This window comes from Clarias gariepinus, chromosome 5, assembly GCF_024256425.1.
Source record: "Clarias gariepinus isolate MV-2021 ecotype Netherlands chromosome 5, CGAR_prim_01v2, whole genome shotgun sequence".
Classification (NCBI taxonomy): Eukaryota; Metazoa; Chordata; class Actinopteri; order Siluriformes; family Clariidae; genus Clarias; species Clarias gariepinus.
Window position 1 is genome coordinate 30167143 of NC_071104.1, and position 21158 is coordinate 30188300.

A 21158-nucleotide genomic window follows, 5' to 3' on the forward strand; every position below is an offset into this window, starting at 1 on the left:
ACTCTCAGTGGTAGCACAAGCATGCATGTAATAATCAAATATAAGCCTATTGTGTTGAACCACATAACTCTTTTACAGTATAGCATGCAATATAAGGATGTACTGTATATTACAGTGTAGATTGAAAAGGTCAGATATCATAAATAATTTTTCACTTAAAACTGGAAGTAAACAAAAATGATTTTGACAAAGAAACAACGAACGGAAATGAACAGTGCTAATTAATATATAAGATTCTGTAAACTACGAAGTCAGTGTTTAAATTTAAGTCAGTTTGTTATACTGACTATTTTAACTTTAGTAGAAAAGGTTAAAAAAGTCGAAAAGTCTTATCCCTCTTCTTGTGTCCAGATGACACTATAATGCATTTGGTCTAAAATCCACAAGCAGGTTTTGCCCACTGCACGCCGCCATTAAAGTAAAAGTTGTAAATACCAAGAAATTATTAAATTCATGTCAACATCTGAGATCCTTTTAACTGAAAATGTAATTTGTAATGAGAAATTGTGGGTTCAATCCTCACCTCTCGTTTGCGTCTGTCTGGAGATTGCTTGTTCTTCCTGTGCTTGATGGAGTAATTAATGCATGTTTAAAAATAGAAGCTTTTTCACACAATGTGCTGTAATTGTGCTTTTCTTCCCTTGTTCAGGTTCTGGCTGAGTTGGAGGAGGAGGAGGAGGAGGGTTCCACAGAAGGCCTGGAGGATGAAGACTGGGACAGGGCTTTATCTGTGGAGCGTTTTGGGGACATCATCACAGAGTCTGGCACGAATGGTGCAGACAAAATGGGTCGCAGCTACAGTGAAAAGGACTTTGAATGTAATTATAGCTGTTTTTGGACAACCTCACACTCCTGATGTTTTACAGAGTAGAAAATGCAGCAGAGAACTTTGTTCCATACAGCATTCCTAGTTAAATAATATCAGACCTTGCTTGAATAATTGCAAATGCTATCCTTTTGTTTATAATATATCGTAAGCATCGATCACCCCTGCAGCAGGTTTCCATGATGTCGTCTTAGTTTAAGAGCTCTAGCCTTGAGGAGAACACCTGTCTTATCTTTAATGGATTGGCTTTTCTATCTCTCGGTCTCTGTTTATTTCTTTGTTCATTTTTTCCCTTTAACTACAATCTTGTGCATCTACCTAATCTAAGTCCCGTACTTAGTTTCCACTCGAAACCCCCTGTATACTCTGTAATGAATGTATGATTCAGTAACATGCAATGACTCATTAAGATAAAAAGGAATAATAAGATTAAGCAGAGGCGACAGAAAAAGCAAAAAAAAAAAAAAGGGTCTTCTGTTCCTTTGTGAGCTTTTACTAATATGCATGCCGAGAGATGTTTCTTATAATGACAATTTAAAAATGCAAATCACCTAAGGCTGTAGCACACTGCTATGTTTTTATGATAATGCCATTGCATCCCAGCGTTTGATGTCTGAGCACAATTATTCTGACAGCTGAAACATTCAGTTAAACTGAACCGCTTACCAAAGACAAAGACGTGAAAAGGGCTGCTCTGATGGCCATAGGGTGTGACTAGGGCAACTGAAAATTTGCTCTGTATTTTGCTCATCTGCTGATATAAGTCACTATAAGACGTTTCAGTCTCGTACGTAAAATTTTGACTGTTATACAGTAGTCCTTTAAAAAAGGGAAACCCTATGTTGCAAAGATCTACATAGAAACTCTGAATTATCTCACAGTGTAATGTGATTTTTCTGGAGGAACGTCCACTTTATTTCCATCCATTCATCTAGAAACCTCTGTTGTCCAACTAGGGACTATGGAGGTCATTGGTGACCATTGTATTTATTCCCACACTACGGGCAATCTAAAACGCCAATTATTCTAATCTGCATGTCTGTGGACTGTGGGAGAAACTGGAGTACCCAGAGGAAACCCAAGCACAGGGAGAATGTGCAGATTCCAAGCACACAGATCCGGAGGCTAAAATCGAACCCAGACCCTGGAGGTGCAAGGCGACAGTGCTAACCACTAAGTCACCGTGCCGCCATGTTATTTATTTATTTATTTTCCTTAAGCTGCTAATTCACTGCTAATATCCTTAGATCCAAGTTGTAAAATGCACAGACATCAGTGACCTGGCTGGAGGGATTAAACCTTTCCATTCATTTAATATAACTGACTTGCTCAGGGAGAGGAGCATCAAGATAAAAGTATTGGTGGAATCCAGTGCCTTGGCACCCCAAAGTAAAAATCTGCTAAAATTTGTGAAAAATGGAATCAGCACTAAAATTAGAAAGGGGTATAGTAAATCATTTTCATGGGTCAGTGCATGCTGTCGAGGCAGGCTGTCTGGCTACACTTAGGAGAACAACACTCAACAATGAGCTGACTTGGCGTCGGCTAGAAGGTCCACCTGCACTTTGGCAAACTTTTCCCAGATCTGGGACACCACTTCTGTGTGCAGACGTTGCTGATGCAGGACTGTATAATGCGCCCACTGCACTATTGTACATTCCCAGTAGGTGGGTTTCTCTCCATCAGGCTAACCAGTGTTTTGTCCACTTGGAGCTTCTTTCCAGACTTTCAACCTCATGCTGCCTTGATGATTGATGTTTCTCACAGTCACTGTGTTGTCTGAATAGACTAGCATGTGACAACATTTCAGATCTGATAAGATCTCCAGGGAAAGAATGCCACCCATTCTTGCTGTTTGATGTGTTTTGACACCAGGTGGCCACATCTGATTATTCTAATAATCAGAGAAGACAGGGTCACCTTTATAGAGAGACTAAAGCATATTTGGTGTGCAATTTCGAATTGGAGTCGCTGTTCCTGGAGAGCAAACCTAAAAAAAATGTGTATTTTGGGTGATGGATTGCTTAGCCAACTTACTCTGCATATTTGTAACTGCAGAGCATTTTATGTTTCCTTTGCAATCTGGAAGTACCCATCTATTCTGGGACTATTCTGGTAGTGTTGATGTACTGTATCACTTACTACAATATTATAGTTAAGGGTTTAAAGTCCATAATATTTCTGCAAAGTGTTAATCTTTCCAAGTGTTCAAAATAGCAATTTTAACCGCCAAAAGAGAAATGCACAGACATTTCGTATTTAGCATTATTTATAATTAAAAGAAATCTGGTGAGATTTGCGGTAGTGTTTGATAATTCTTTGGAGAATTTATAAGCAATTTAATCTGTCAAACATTGTGTATGTTTGTATAATTCTGGGCATGCATCTGTTCTGCCAGACCACCGGCACACGTTCCACCATACGCACCACCCGCTGTCATCTCACCTGCCCCCGCAGCGGTTCAGGAAGAGGGTGCTCAGCATGGAGCGTCGACGCAAGAAGAAACGCAGGAAAAAGAAGACGTCTATGCCACCCTCTGACGTCACCCCCACCATCCATGAGGTCGATGAAGAGGAGGTGGAATCTGAGGCAGATATTCAGGGTCAAGACTCTACGCCCACTGAGCCCCCTGAACAACAGATGCAGGTAATTAGATGCGACATGTCTACAGTAGGTGTGTGATACAGTATTAGTGCTCTATGCAGTAGAATAAATCGTAAAAGTTTTACGAAACGTTTGTCTAACGTTTAAAAGTTAAAAGTCTAGTTGTTTAAAAGATCATGAGTTCAAGTCTGTTTGGTAGATCATTAATTTAAACCCGAGGATGCCTCACTCATTAGTGGCTCAGAGTCTGACAGAATTTGCCCTTGTTTTTGAGTTGAAAGGATGGTGTTCAGTGCCAAATTGTGGTTCAGTGTTCAATTGTGTTACTTTATTCATATGAAATAGGACTCTTACCATGATATAAAGACAACATGCATATAAATTTTTTTTCTTAAAAACTAGTTGTAATTATCTTTAGATTATTATGTTTAAAATGATAAATATTGCACAGCACAGTGGCACAGAGGTTAGCCGAGGGTTCGATTCCCACTGCTTGGTGGGTTTCCTCCAACTGTCCAAAAACATGTGGAGTAGGCTAATTGGTTAGCTCACTCAGCAGTTTCACAGAAATATATTAATTCCACTCCGTATTGTAATTTAATCCCTAGTGCACAAGGCGGAGATGAGTGAGGAAAGAAAATACTTCCTGAAATCACACAAGGGAGAAACCTTGAGACTCAAGGGCACCTGTTCTTATCTGGATGACATGTGATAGAGTGATTATAAACCTTATAAAAGTTATAGAGGTGATAGTTCACCTCTATAACTGTATGCTTTATAAACTCGAAATGTGTCATTGTGTAAACAGGAATTTATCAGCATATATGCAACACACATATATATATATATATAAGCATCAAAGTCATTTTTGAATTCCTTTAAAAAAATTGACAGCTGCTTTGTGCAAACTGAAATAGAGTGCAAAACTGGTTTTTTTTTTCCAGGAAAAATAATTGTACATGTTAGCTTGATGGTGCTCTGGAGCTGGAGCTCCTCCAATATTTCAGATAAAATTGTCCTACATGTTGACTTATTACTAATCATGAACATGCTGAGAAATGAAGTCAGATAGTCATGGCTTTGTTGAATAGGATCGGTACTGCTTTGTTAAACAAAGACATTGGTCGGCACTGTTGCTACCTGCTCCATGCATATAATATGTTTTTTAGGTGCGTATGTGTGGGCTGAGTGTGAGTAGGAATGTGAACTGTAGGCATAAAGGAGTTATAGGAGGTATATGGTGTTATGTGTGCAGGTGTACTAAATGTGTGTGTGTGTCTGCATTTGTGTATAAGTGTGTTTAAATTTGCAGACATGCATGCAAGTTTAGGAGTGCATGATGCATCTGATAACTGTATTTAGTGGGGCATGCAGGAAAGTGCTGACACAGTGTGTAGATACACATCTGCTGACTGCATTTTGAAGATCTTACGTTATTTTTCAGTAAATGTGAAAAAGTTTAACGCATACTGTCTGCTCTCAGTTTAGTTTGGGATGTGAACGAGTGATGATGCCGCCTATTCCTCTTCCCACATTCCACGTGGAGAATGAAAGACCCCCGAGCCCAGAGCTGGCCATACCCAGGTCTCCACATGTACATGCTGAGAGGGTACAAGATAAACGAGAAGAGGAAGAAGAGGAGGAGGATGAGGATGTATTTAATAGGTAAGCAAAGACACAATTTAACAAGCCACCACTAAGGGGTTTGTAAAAAAAACCTTAAAATAATAATAATAATATTATTATTATTATTATTATTATTATTAATAATAATAATAATAATAATAATAATAATTGCTAACTGAATTACTGGTGGAAAAACTGGTGGCCCTTTTGTGCAATATGTAATACTCTACTCATAATACCCAGAATCCAACTATAAAATATGGGATATCACAGGCTAAAGAATCCCTTAAACAAAACCTGTAGGAAACATCTACTTTGTACACTTTTTTAAAAACCAAAAATTTCCACAAACAGAACATTGCTCACATTGGAATTGGGAATATTTTATGTGAACTTTAGAAACGTCAGTCATGCATTTTTCTTTATAGGTCATTATACACTCTTATGTATGTGACGTCTTGTATCATTCATGCTGGTCATCATTCACTGGTCTTGTTTTTCTTGTTTTACTTTATGTCTTTGTAAAACATTGTTTGTGAGGAGACTGACAATAAAACAGGTTTTAATAATGATTACACCACAGAACGGGTGAAACCTCCGATCTGATAGGTCTGAAATGTTTGATTAATTTTTATGAAAGCATGACTTTTGCCAGGCTACATAACATTACAAGTGTATAATTACATCCCAAATGTTAAATAAATGTTATAAGTTGATATACTTAGGTAACGGTTAATTTATAGGAATTTGTATGACTGATGCTTCATATAAATAGATTTATGAAGAGACATTTATTTGGCATTTTTAGATGAACTCTTCATAAACAGATATTCCCTTCAATCTTCTGACTTTAGAATTGCTTTGTAGATCTAAAACTTTGTGGTTTTTGGTTACATAACACACTGGGTAACATAAAAAGCTGCATTTCATTGATTTATTAACTTCATGGATGTAGTAAGAAAGACAGGTTGGTGAGTGGAATGACTGTTTACCTCTGTTATACTGTACTGTATAAAAGCCTTACCCATAATAAATTAAACTAAATTTGATTAAATTAAAAATGGAAACTTTGGAAAAGGAAATGGAAATGTGTTACTGTAAAACACAGTACCTCAAGATACAATAAAAAAATCGGTTGTTTATGAAAGAACCTCAGCAACAACCTCATTTCCCCTCTCATCTGTTATAACCACTCAGCATTATCACCGGCCTGATCATCTGTCATCACTTGCTTCGGTTTTTCACTGGTTCATGCCTTACAATAGATGTTTTTTTTTATACGTGAATAATTCTATATATATATTATTCATTGTCAAGCTGTTGAATTTTTTTAGACAGATAGAGTTACGTTGCCACTAGGTGTGTGTGTGTGTGTGTGTGTGTGTGTTGGGGGGTGTACTCTGTGGATCTACCATGACCCTGTCCAGAATAAAGTTACTGACGATAAAGAATAGATAAATGAATGGCAGGAACTAACTTGTTGTGTGGTTTCTATGTAAACATAAATGGACAAAAAGTATAATGTGTCAATCGATAATGCTGGTTTTGGAAAATGTTCTTTACGCTGGTTATAACTGCTTCACATCAGGCTCATCACATCACCCTGTTGCTATAAATACTATGTCACAAAAGTTTAATTAATCACTTAGATTGCAGTTTTTCGGTTCACCCAATTAAATAATATTCAGTATTGATGAGCTTAACTAAAATTTGCCAGTTAGCTTATGATAGATATTATTATGAACTGTTATTTTAGCTTTTTCTTTGTAACCCTTAAAAGCTCTAGATAAATTATCTAAAGCTATGTTATAATTTTATTCACTTTAGGCTGCGTTAATTTGTCTCACTGTTATAACATTGTGTGATAAGAGACTGAACTTGGTTATACAATCTTGCAATAAAATGTTACATAAGATGCTTGATTTCACCAATGTCCTCTCCATGATCTAGGCAAGTAGATCTCTTTTTAGTTATAATAAGAAACAGAAACTATATCACTGCTAAGCATGTACATTTGAACAGGATCCCTTTATGGCTGCTTAACAAAAAAAAAAAAATTATTTATATAAATATAAATCAATGTAAAATTTATAATGATCCAGAGCTGTACTGTGCATGTAATATGTATCTCGATGGTGCGCAGAATATAAATAATTTGTAATATGATAAATAATGCACTACATGAAAGCAATTGAGTGCTTCTGCTGCTGCTGATCTGCTCCCTGTAATAGCATTTGGAAAAGCATTTACAAATCTGAAAGATTTAAGATGATGCATGGAAAATAATCCTGTTTAAATAAAGAGCATGATGCAATGGGGTACTATTGTTGGAGATGAAGGAAAGAATAAATGGCTTTGCTGGGACAGGGGATGCTCTGGCAAATTTATACATGAGCTCCCTCTACTGGATGACTGAGATTCTGAATAAAATTAGAAAAGTGTGCTGATCAGCCAGGGAAAGATTTGTACTAGCATGATTTTTAAGCACATTTGTAAACCATAGAAGATGTACTTTTCTCAGATTAGTTGTGTTTTTCAGATAACATGTTGAAGAAAAGCATGTGCTTTGAGCGCTTGAATTCTGAAAAAGCTGTTTCTTTGCCCTTCAGGTTAAGTCCATCTCTAGAAATGATCAGTGTCCCCACACGAGCCTGGTTTTGCCGGAAACCTGTTCACCGGCTAAGCGGGACCCAACGCACCAACTATGACCTGAGAGAACGTATCTGCATCGGCAGCATGACAGCCATGGAGACAGCCGTTTATCAGAAAGTGCCTACGGATGAAGCCGAGGCTCAGATGCTTGCCACTGTTGACCTGGATGACATGAAGAGTAAGAATCGCAGGTTACAATATTTGTGCTGAATTAGCAACCGGTTGTTTTTAATATATCTACATGGAAAAATATCTACATGTATGCAGTATGTGTTTTTTTTTTCTTTTCTTTTTTTAATCAGTTTCACCTGCTTATTCTGTTTAAATTTCAATCTTTTCTTATAATTATGAACAGGTAAACGTGATTCATAGTGTCAACCATGTTATGCCAGTGAGTAGAACGTGCAACTAAACTACTTACTAGCTAGCTATGTTTCACTGAAAAAGGTAATGAAAACTAAGACAAATGCAAGTAATTTATTTACATTATTTACCCATATATAGGTATGTATACAGGTCATCGGCACCTGACCCTCACTCCTTTATGTCTTCTTCCCCAAACTGTTGCAGCAAAGCTGAGACCACAAAATTGTATATTATGTCATTGTATGCATTTCAGTTTCCATTCATAGGGAAGAGGTGGCCTAAAAATGTTGACAATGCATGGCAGCTGTGTACAGAGCAAGGTTCTTGAAGACATAGTGATCCTAGGTTGGAGTGGAAAAATTTAGTGACCTACACCGATGATGTAATGGCGAGCTTACTGACTCCTGGGTTTCCTCACCTGAAAAAAAAAACACAAACTTTTGGCCATATATTGTATGATCATTACCATTTAGGTGATATGAGGTACTGCTCCTTGAAAATATCTCCCGATTATCAAATAAAAAAAGCCAGTCATCCTGTTCTCTTGCATTCACCCCAAAGTCTGAGTAGGACACAAAATGATGTGTTTCTAATATTTCTTCTAATCTTTAACAATTTGAGTCCTAGAATATGGCTGTGCCATCATTGGAGAAAAACTTCATAGATGTCATAACCTCATCATTCAGTACATTCAGGGTCATCGTGGGACTTCATTTTATGTCCACATTACCCTGCTGAGCCTAGATTAAATTAATATTTTCTTGATCTGGTAAGAACTCTCGAGGCTGCATTTTGGACTAACTGTAGCTTGTTTATTGAGGATGCAGAACAACCACCTAGTAATGCATTACAGTAGTCCAGACTGGAGGTCATAAATGCATAAACTGCCTTTTCTGCGTCAGATACGGATTAAATGTTCCTACTCTTGGCAGTAATTTTAGGGTGGAAGAAGGCAATTTTTGTAATATTGGAAATCTGTCTCAACTGACAAGCATTACGCCCAGGTCTTTTACTGTCAAGCTAGTAATAATAGTACATCCTTTTAAATGCACACTGAATTGTAAGAGCTTTTGTGTACTGTTTTTTTAGACCAATAAGAAATATGTCTGTCTTATCTGCATTTAATAATAGAATATTATTAAATATTATTAAATGACCAGTTTAAAAGACTGGTCATCCAGTCTTTTAAACATTTGACACACTCAGTTAATCTAGTCAATTTGTAGTACTTCATTTAGTTTTGATAAAATATATTACTGGGTATCTTCAGCATAGCAATGAAAACTAATCCCATGTCTTCTAATGCTGTTACCCAAGGGAAGCAGGTACTGTATATTGAGAACAGCAGAGGTCCTAAAACTGACCCTTGTTGGACCCTGTTTTTCACTAGGATTACACCAGACTGTTCTCTGTTTAGATCTACAAAATAGTATCAATCAGACAGTTGGATCTAAACCATTTTAATGCCTGTCCCTGAATATCTATGTCATTTTGTAAGCAATCTACAAGAAGATTATGATCTATAGTGTCGAATGATCACTAAGAATGATCACCTAAGATCAAGTAAGACTAATATTATTAGATCTGAATTATTATTATCTGAAGCAACCCCAAATCATAAGAGTAAATTCAGAGGCGTGTACAGTGGCCACTATGCATGATGGGTGCATCACTTCATGTGCTTCCCTTCTTACCACACATCACCCTTGAATAGGGTCAATCTAGACTCATCAGACCACATGACCTTTCTCCATTGTGCAATCTGTTTGCTCCGTAGCCAACCAATTCCTTTTTCTCTTGTATCATCGCTAACAAGTGGTTTCCTTATGGCTTTTTAGTTCAAATCCAGTTCCAGTTGTGCTGTGTGTAGATACACTCTTACTTGTACAATTAAGCATAGGTGTGATTTCTAATGTCTATTTTTTTCTCCAAGCATTTTAGTGCTCTCTGATCGTGATCATTTATTATTTCTTCTGACTACATTTCTTCTGCAAAGATTATTTTTAACTTTGCTCTCCAGTTTTTATTAATTTGTTGGACAGTTCTTAAAAATTTCTAATCATTTTAGCAATCTCCCTAGTTGTTTTCTTTGCTTTATGCAGGGGGTTATAAAATGGTGTCTTTTGCAGGCAGTATATTAAAAGCCTCTTGTCCAGTTGTTATTCTGCACTCCCATTAAACACAGAGTACTTGAAATTGCCATAAGGCCCATAAAAGCTGTGCTTCACTGAGGCTTCTATCAGCACTGTTAAGGGGTTTAAAATTTAACCATATGTTACTCAGTCTACAGAAAATACAAAAACAATGTGATATTGCAGTGAGACATTTGATCATTTGATTCACCAAAACTAATGAATATTGTACACACATTTCTGGACTTGGTATAGAAACATTTCAATACCACATTTGTAATCAAATTTAAAGACTCTCATGTGGTCATAAAGTAATCATTTTTTGCTGTGATGTAGTTCCAGAAAAAGTGTCCCTTAAAGGTTCTTTGGATGGATAGCAGCTGTAATGTTTCTTATTAGTCTAAATATTTGGAAGCCGTAGTATTAAAACCATTACCATTAATACCACTTAGGTTTTGGGTTCCTCTTGTGTCAAAGGGAGGTTCTGGCCCCTTGCGGCATGGCTACACAGGATATCTGGAGCTTTGCTGCAGTGTCTGGCACCAGGATGTTGGCAGTGGATGATCCTTTGGGTGCTGTGGGTTGTGGGGTGGGGCTTCTGTGGATCGGACTTATTTGTCCAGCCTTTGATCCATGCAGGCATGGCTGAGCCTTTGGGTGTCTATGATTTTGTCACCAGTGACCACTTGTCCATTAAAATTAAACTCATTCTGCCAGTTAAAAAGCTCTGTTGTATACAGCATCACATTTTCACATACAATTAGTTTTATGCCTTGTTATTTAAAAAAACTATCATGATTGAATTTGCTTCTACAAATTTGATGTAGGGTTCAACTAATCGATTACATGGTTACATAACTAACCAACCACTATTTCACACCCCACAAGAATGCTACTACTTTTAGTGCTACAGTTATTCAATGGGAGATGGATACAGCTAATGAAGCATGGGTTTAGTGTTTGGTGGAAGTCTGCTATTTGAGGCTTGCACTGACTGCAGTTTGGATGGATCATTATGTAAAGACCTGCTGTGTGCATGTCCATACTCATGAATGTGTTTTTGTAGGGAGCAGGACCAGGGTCAGCGTAGCACTAAACCAACAACGGCCCGACATCGGGCCAGATTCACTCAAACTGCATTAAAAACTGTAGTAAACAAGTCCTGATGCGTAGATATATGGTTGGGATCACTGGGACTGGGATTAAAGCTCCCTGTTATTTTTACAGCAATTATCCTTAATAAAATCTGCTTAATTGAGCATAAGGCAGGAGAAAACAAACCGCAGATTACTCCTCCCAGCTTAAGTGCGTGGCATCAGGAAGCAGTCACTAACCGTTGCTCATGTCTTTTAAGCTTCAGAAGGACATAGAAGTAGAGGATGCCCAGTGAAGTTGTCACGGATTTGGTTAAAGCTTTAGGGTAATCTCTCTGAAACCAGCAATCATAACTCATCATCCATTCATTTCTCAAAACGCTGTGCAGTGCCCGTAATAACATGTTTGCCAGTGGTTAAAGCTCATGATGGCCACTTTTCCGTATGATGTTGGGAGAATTATGTTCCTCTTTATCTCTGCTCATGTGATGCACATGATATGTAGAAGCTTAAAAATAGCTTTAGTGAAATGGACATAAACAGACCTGTGCTTCTTTAATCGAGTTTATTTTTTATTTAAACACAATAAATTTATTGCTTTTTCACACGTAAAATTTCTGCTATTGTATACAAATTTCTGTTTGTATAACTAACATATTTTCAAAACAACTATTACATTATAAATAAACTAATTCATTTTATAATCTGTTCATGGATAAAATTATGTAACAAATATCTGTTGTATTTCCCCATATGGAGAGAAATAGTGTGTGTGTGTGTGTGTGTGTGTGAGTGAGAGGTGGGGGGGGGGGGGCATTGGGGGGGGATGTGGTTGGGAGGGGGTTAGGGCTTGTCTAATTTTGATCAGGAGGGCATGTCTAAGTGAAAGCTGGGAACATGGTCCTGAGGCTGTAATTAGCATTCTAATTGATTACCTTTAACAACACTTCCTGTACTGAATCACATATGTGGGCCTGCAATGGAACAAGCTATTTTATTTTGGCCCTGTGTAGAATGAAAGGCCTACCAATACCCACATCAGCCCCTTTACCCACTATCTCTTGTCCATGTTAAATACTGGATTAAATTAATATGCTTAAATGCACTACAGTTCTAGTAGTTTCATTCGAGTTGAATTGAGTTAAATTAATATGCTTCCAGTACTATAATTTTTTTAAGCTCTCGATATCAAGTTATTTTATTAACTGCATTTCTATCTATTCTGTAAGAACTGGTAATAAGTTGAACATATTATCATTTTGGCATGGTATTTTGACATATACATGAAATGTTTGGGTGCATGTGCGCATTTCAGGTAACTGTGTGTCAGAGATGGGAGCGGTTTCCATGGAGATCTATGATGTAGAGACAGTGCTCCCTAATGTTAGGCTCCATGCGTTTGGACGTTGTTTGACTAAGTGTGATGTATCAGCTGACGCCTCCATCTGATGCTTAGCTGGCGAAGCCACTCATCGCGCTCTCACATATATCAGGCTGCTCGGCATCATTAGCCACTTTCTGTCTTGCTGCTGTTTCAGCTGCTGCTTTGGACAATCACCTGGGAGCCCCCACCAGCGTTTTTCAGCTGGAAGCAGACAGTCCACTCCAGGCCTCTGGCTCACACTACTGAGTCTGGCAATGCAGGGAAGGCTGAAAACAGGACAACACTAAAACATTGAGAGAAGCACTTTTATTCATGCACTGCTGCACAATCAATCAGTACTGTCATGGAAATTGGACAGGGAGCCAATAGGTTGTTTTGGAGTTAAAAACGTAGATGTGTTGTTTTTGGTGATTCGTCGGGCATCTCTGTTGTCTTGGCTGCTCACTTACATGGACGAAATGCAGGAAGCCAGATCCTCTTTTTAGAAGCTTTTATCCCTTAAGAAAGACCTTATTTGAACAAAGAGTTGGATTATACAGGATCAAACTTATCAAACAAAGGTGGAATGCCAAGAAAGCTTGTTAAAAAGAGCAATTTCATATTATTTTGTTTTTTACTGACATTTTATGTTGTACTTGGTAATGTTTTTTTTTCTTTCTGAAAAAGTAATCTCTGCTGATGATAGGATGTGTGTATTATTGTAGCAATCCTATTGGAATTGGTAAAACTCCACCCAGTGGATATAGAGGATCCACAAGGCTTAGACGTCCATCACTGCTAGTGGACCCAGGATTGCTGCATCCATCTGATTTGAGACAGTCAAACTCGTAACAGAGGTCCAAAACATTGGGTTGCATTATAGAAAAACATCTGTTATCAACGATCAACAAGTGACGCACTTTCTGGATGCAATTATCCCACCGGTCCAGGGTGGGGTGGAAACGTTGGGCATGGAGATGACAGGTATGGATCAGGGACAAGTAGATGCAAGTGCTGAACCACATGAGAATTCAATAGACATGAATGTTGGGAAAGGACAAAATGGTGGAGAGGAGTACTCTGAAAACTTTCATGTAGATGGGTTTGAAGACTTCGAAGAATTTGTTTTGGATTTTGATGACTATGACCTTCTGGAGTCCATCCACAGTCATCTCAACTCTCCTATTGAACCTTTCCGTGAGTAAAATCAACAACATGGTTTGGGAGGCACATAAGGGGGCCTTAGACCACATATTTATCCCCAGTGGTATTGCAGAACACTGAAGTTACTGGGAGAGCCTACTGTATGCAGTGCTTGGTTATGCTTAGATTATAAGAAAACTGTATGCTCTAGGAAAATAATATTTTTCTGTATTTTTTAGTATAGGTAAACATTCTAAGCTTCGTAATGGGGTTTTGACTTGGCATGTTCTCTAATTTAGATAATGATTGTTGCAGGGTTATAGGTGGATCTACTGTATGAGTTCCTCCATAGCACTCTGGTCCTATTGTATCTCTGTTTTGCCATTGTAGTGTTTTCCCAGACCTGTCTACACTTACTAAGTGACTTGTAATTAGCTGATTAGTTAAATAAGGTGCATTTTCTGAAGTGGGAAAACAGTAATATGTATAGGATAGATACTACTACAGGACAAAGTTAAGGAACATGAGCTCTTACGGTTCAAACACAAGTACATTAAAGGTCATTTATGAAGCACATAGTCCTAATAAAAAGTCAACATTACACCCAAATGACTTGTACTTTAAATGTTATGTCATCCACAAGGATTTTCCGTTCAGCTCTGCACTGTGAAAGCATCCTCTACTCTGTGGAAACCCAAAATTGGTAATGGATCAATGGGACTGTTTAAGCCAGACGGCTTATCGATTCTTTTAAGGGAAACACGAGCAAATTAATTTAAAGCCTAGGTCTCATAGACAGCTTATTGTTGCCGTAACTGAAGTAGGGCCTGTGGTGATGTGCTGTTGACATGGTGGAGAAAGCTATTGAACAGGAAGCACATCCTATTCACACACAGACCCATAGACACTCACAGACATGCAGCCACAGGCCAGTCCTGTTCATTATCGAGCTCAGTGAGACACGAGCACATTCCATTGACTGGTGCTGTTGCTTTTGCCATGAAAATTTCAGGAAATCGTGCCATAAATGCAGTTAAATTGATAATAACAATGCTGCATACATTTCTTTATCTATGCATCAGGATAAAGTAAATGTTGGAAGACGTGCAATGCCTTCAAAGTAATCAGTCACCTAGTCAATAGGTACTTTTGGCAGCGGAGTAGACTGTGAACACTTGCCAGGAAACAAGCAGTCTCTGTTTGAACAGTAAAGGTGTCCTTGGTTTTGTCATTGATGTCAGCAGCTCCTGGGCTTCTTCATCTGAGCACTTATCCAGTTGTTGAGCTCCTCTGTTCTATGAGACAGGGCACCCCTGTTTGTTCGACAGCCAGTCTGTCTGGAAAACTTCCCTGCCTGTCTGCCCCCTCTATCTCTGATTAACGATCCAGAAACAGCCTTGGTCTCATGTCTTAGTTCAGATTCTCCACAGTTGTCTGCTTTATTGAATACAATGTCATTGCTTCCTATCCAGTGCACTCATTCCTCGTGATATTCATTTTAATTTATCTGTTTTTTAATGGAACTTAAGTGGACATTTCTACTGCTTTAGTCTGCTTTCACAAACCATTAAGGTTTTACAGTTTTGACCCCAAAGTGTTTATATCATGTAAGTAGGCAAGGCTTTATTTACACTGCTTTTGCAATAGACTCCATAATCATAGCAATCATGGCCAACATAAAGCAATTTTGTAAAATAATTTAGTTAAGGGATAAATGTAAATCCCATGCTGTTTGATTATAGTCATATTTTCTTGCATATATACCTTGGTTGATAATACGAATAATGCAGAAATACAGTGAGAGGCAAACAAATGATATCTAATGCTTCAGATCCAAGTGCCTCTCTATCATCATTTGAATTTATCCAAGTTTGCATCCATGTTGTTGTTCTTGTTGCCAATTTCTTCCTGCATTAATCAGCCTGGACCCCATCCCAGGAGGCTTAGGGAATGAGGCAGGGTACACCCTGGATATGGTGCCTATCTATCACAGGGCACACACACACACACACACTATGGGCAAATTGGGAATTCCAATTAATTTAATTAAAAGATATAAAATCTGCATGTCTTTGAACAATGGAAGGAAATCGGAGTACCTAGAGGAAACCCACCAACCACAGGGAAAACATGCAAACTCCATGCACACAGACCCGAGTTGGGAATCAAACCGGGATCCTAGAGGTGCAAGGCGACAGTGCTAACCACTAAGCCTTGCTACTGTACACTATTTTACACAGAATATTTTCCTTTATAATAAAATGCATCACTTGTTAAGCAGAATTTGGATACCAAGCGCAACATGAGTTATTACTATTATACTATTACTATGGAGGGCCTTTAAATAATTTGGTAGTGTAATAAAATATAGCTATAGTTTAATGTTGTTTTGACCTTTTAACATTTTCATTCAACTTGGCCTGAAATCTCTTTTTAAGACTGCTGCTTTGCTACCACATCAGCACAAGCAGAGTCCAGCCAAAAGGCATGGCTGCCATGTTTGTAAGGAGTCTCCCTGTGCAAGAAGGAGCAGAGTTAGAACTGAGTGGACTCTGGGGGTTGGGGGAAATTTGAGGGTTGGACTGGAGTTATAGATTTCAGGGTCAGAAAGACGGAGAACAGAATGTAGTTGAAGAAAAAGACACAGAATTTGACTTTTGTTTACGGCACATCCTGCAGCTACTGTGACAACCCGAAACAGCAAGGGACCATTGTGGCCTGGCATGGCCCAATCCCTCAGGCCCCTTAGCTCTTTGCTACTGGGTGAATGCATGACTTTGGGCCTTCAATTATCCCAAATTTAATAAGAACCTTGGTTTGTGGGTTGAAGTGATATAATATTAAATCAGAGCCAGTTTTTGGAGAAGCCTGTGGCTTTAACCGCACAAAATAATTTGTTCTGCCCTGTAGATTCCTTTGGCCAACATTGACTATGTTTCTCTGTTCGCTAATCTGTGTTCCTTTGCGCAAGTAAAAGCTTTAATTAAATAATCTTTCAGTCAAAACATGTTTATAATGAAAACAGTTGTGTTGTTACCACTAACATGCTTATTTTGTACTCGTTTTATCTATTTTAAACTTGACGCTTGCTTGCAGGTCACCGGTTTGAAGACAATCCCGGAGTAAGACGACACCTGGTCAAGAAGTCATCGCGTTGTCAGGTTACACGGGCAAACAATGGCTCTCCTTCTCTGTCTAGCCTGAAAAAGAGGAAGAAAATGGATAAAAAGACCCATGAGGTGAGATTATGTACCAAGGCACAAGGATCCAGTTTAAACCCACTGTGCTAAGCATCATTTCTATAGACATAATCACATAATGAAGGCTTTGAAGGAGAAAAGAAATCCAAAGATAAGTGAATTAAAGCTGATGATTTTATATTTAAATGCAGAGTTCCATGCACTACATAAATAATGAAAGTTGCAACATTAATATACATTATAATATGGAGCAATGTCTCTGAAGAAACGTTTTCCCCAATGAGAATGAACCTGAATCCAACTGCAATGCACAGTATAATAGATTATATGTGATGATATATGATATGAAGAATTGCTCTATAAATAAACACCGATCAGGGATGCTGTTTTATCCCCACTGAGAGGGTCATCTAACTTTCTGTATTAAACACTGCGATGATAAATTTACCACGAGCTATAAACACGAGAGCTGAATGATAAACAGCATTAAGAGTTAGAAGAACAGAGATGACAGTAAAGCATGTAAATTATATGTCCATAGCCAAGAACTGAAAGGAATAAGTCTGTATGGGAAAGTCAAAATAAGCTTTGTTTCAGCTTCAAATTTTTAAGTATGTTGTCAGCTCAGAGAGCTTGATGTGGATGCAAATGCATTTTAGTGTTTTTAATAAAAGTATCACAAGCAAACAAATCCAAAGCTTGAGGCAGAAACGTAAATAGAAGGGAGCTCCACATGGTGACTGAAATGATCGCCAGTGTGCATAATGTTTTTATTTTGCGAATGGTTTTTATCCAGACAGTTGGCAGTGGTGTCGCGCCCCACAGGAAAAAAAAAAAAAATCGAAAAGACATGCAGCGATCTTTAATCCTGTTACAGACTTTCCTCTATCGTGCATCTGCCTGCTCGGCACACGAGCACAGGCACGCACGTGATAGTTTAGCATGGCTGTGTTCAATAACGTGAACGCTCGTGGAAAAAAGACAGTTAGCCAAAGTTAGCTAATGTTAGTCAAAGAACAGCAACAACCGATAAGAAAACTAGATGGCCGAATTAATCCAAACCCTGAAACAGATCTGACAAAGTTCTCATCTCATGCAGTCATCTCACCCAGAATCAGTGAGTGTTTACTTTATCATTATTAGATAATGCACAGTGAATAATTTTCTTGTACCTGTAACTACAGTTTAAATCAGCGAAGCTGCTTATGGGCATGGTTGCATTATGAAAAGGGTTATATTTTTGAAATTAGACACTGATTAGCTGTAACATTCTAACGACTGGCAGGTGAACCGAACAACACTGATCATCAGCTGATGACACCAGTAAACTTTTGACAGGGTCATGGGCACCGGAGACCCACCCATGCCAGTGGGACCTATCCAGTCCAGTCACATGGAAAAAAAACAGGGTAGCACAAATGACCAAAAAAAGTCAATGCTGGCCATGATAGAAGGTGGTAAAACACCCAGTACATCACAGCCCACCACACACAGGGCCCAGAAGGCAATAAGTCTAAAGCCGCAGGTTTGGCCTCCAGACTTTGTAGATCCCAATCCATCCATATTGTCTATCCATGGGATGCACCAGACAAACAAGTCCAACCCACAAAGTCCCCTCCACGCAACCCACAGCACTCAAAGAATCCGCTTCCAACATCCTGGGGTCTGCTCACCCACAGAGGTTCCATGGAGTCCATGAGATAAGGGGGCCAGAGCTGTGTAGGCTAAAAGCTCCTAAAGATTTATGTTTGTTTTTATATTTGTCTAAGATATCGAAACAGACTTAATAAACCAGAATATCAAGACACAAAAGCAAGGCTTGGTAAGTTTAAACAAAAATATGCCAGGCATTACTCTACAACTGAGTAAAATCTATGCCAAGAAATGGATGGCAGGATGCAGGTGCAGTCATACACTGCCCGGTCAAAAAAAAAGTCACACATTACCCATATCATTATTTCAGCAATCTTTTCTAAAATAATAAACTCCTCTTTTATCACATACTGTAACAAGGACTTTCAATGGTGGCCCGTTCATGTGTGAAAGTCATTCCTTATGCTATGAGAGGCACTTGTTTTTCATTTTGGGCTCAATGAATCTGTCCTGGAAATACCTGTTTTATTAAAGAAGAAAAACTTCATTGATGGAATAACCTGGTCATTCAGCACATTCAGGTGGTCAGCTGACTTTGCTTTATTGCCAAATAACATTGCCGAGACTAGACCTGAAGCAACCCCACATAATACTGTAACACATGCCTCCAGAGACTAGTACAGTGGCCACTATGCAAGAGCAGTACACGCTTTATACATCTCCCAGATGTGCAACATTGTGATGGGGTAGCATTGTGTAATCCAAACTGGAGCCTATTTCATCTGAAATCATCTTATTCAAATATGACTGCCAAAATATAGCCGCAACTAAATGATGAGACTATATCTCAAGCATGTTATGGACCATGGATTGCCTTTGGAGCCAACATTGAAGTGCAGTCCAAGCATTTGATATAGTTAGTTGCATAATTTGGGACATGTTTGGCCCAGACTTTAAATTTTTGTGTGTGCAACTTATGTCACTGCTTATGTGGCTTCTAATATTTGGGCAATTCTCGGCCAATAAAACACTTGCCACTGTCATAACTGAGCCTTATGGATCTAAACTCAAGCATCTCTATCTCAACCATAATTTTCTGTTTATATGTCATAAACTCCCTAACATCTTTAGATTAGCATGAAATCAACTAGTTAAGAAAACTGTTCCCCTGCTCCTTTAAGTCTTTAAAATGTAATTCCTGACAGAGGGAAAGTTGCAGTGCTCAAAAACGTAATACCCTACTTACCGGGTCACTGATCCATCTCCCTATGGAGATTTTATCACTTTATCCTCACCAGTTTCTCCTAAGGAGGTCAAAGTGAATGTTTGTACTTTGTTGTGTTAATAGAGACTACAACTCCAAGGCAACTGCTCCCTGGCTTTTGCCTAGCCCTATTGATCTTGTCCCACTAGCTTAACTTGTACTCTCCATCAGCAGTGTCTCTGACTCACTCAGATCTGACAAATTGATTAATTACATAAAAAATCTGCCCTTAGTCACACTCTAAACCTCATTTAATCTCACAGATCACCACACTGTTCATTTATCAACACTTCACCATTAATCTGTGGCATGCTGCTCAACCAGAGGAAACTGGCTCCTCTTTGACAGATGTGGAGGTCAAACAGACAGCATTTCCCTGAAGAGTGGTGATCTGATGCTAGCCTACAGACTAACAAATTATGTTCTGTACATAAACAGGGAGATGTTTTAGAGCACATGTCAAAATGTATTCTGTACATACTAATGAAAAATCTGCACAGCCAGAGTCAGAATATTTATAACTGGTTCATGGTTATGAACTTTGATTTCATGGTTATGTTAAGTCATTTATGATGTGACTCTGGCATCTTTAGGTCTTTGTAGAGCTAAATGAGCTGATTGTGGACAAGAACCAGGAGATGCGCTGGAAAGAGATGGCTCGCTGGATCAAGTTCGAAGAGGATGTTGAGGAAGATACGGATCGATGGGGCAAACCACACGTGGCCTCACTGTCCTTCCGGAGCCTGCTTGAGCTGCGCAGGACAATCACACATGGTATGTGTACAAAAATAGGTTCATGATAGGAGGCACACCCTCATATCTTTATATTCAATTGCAGTAGATTATGAATATTAAATGAGCTATTAAAAGGCTGCAAAGTGCCTAAAGATAGAATTTGTCTTATTTAAGTAACAACCTAGGCGCAACCTCTTTTCCCCTCTCATCTTATTAACCACTCAGCATTCAGCATCACCAGTACACTGTAAACCCGAATAAGTTGGCAAAACTCAAAAAATTTGAGGTACTGTAATCAGTTACATCAATTTTTTTAAGTAATGATGTTTTCAGTAAACAGAACTATAAGTTTTTGAGTTTGCTGTACTCATTCATATTAATCGTTCTTTACTTGCATTATCGAGTAGCCTAACTCATACTATTTAATAGCAATTATCTTTTTTTTTTTTTTAGTTGTTGCAAATCAAATTAATTTTTGTTGGTCTTTCTGCTGGTTCCGGCAATGGGTCACTACAGCAGACAATCCGGTTCGCACACAAGCTTGGCACAGGTTTTACGCC

At 38.5% G+C, this 21158-nt stretch overlaps 1 protein-coding gene across 2 annotated transcripts in view; it reads left to right on the top strand.

Annotated features, from left to right (window-relative positions):
* Nucleotides 1-21158, top strand: part of slc4a3 (solute carrier family 4 member 3) — a 73124-nt gene that overhangs the window by 29282 nt on the left and 22684 nt on the right. Inside the window, exons 3-8 of one of the 2 annotated variants that reach the window (XM_053495922.1) lie at nt 650-818; nt 3225-3472; nt 4914-5095; nt 7666-7886; nt 16903-17045; nt 20457-20637. In XM_053495922.1, coding sequence (XP_053351897.1) covers nt 650-818; nt 3225-3472; nt 4914-5095; nt 7666-7886; nt 16903-17045; nt 20457-20637 — 1144 coding nt within the window. The remainder of the gene's footprint in view (nt 1-649; nt 819-3224; nt 3473-4913; nt 5096-7665; nt 7887-16902; nt 17046-20456; nt 20638-21158) is intronic. The other variant, XM_053495923.1, reaches the window with a different exon arrangement.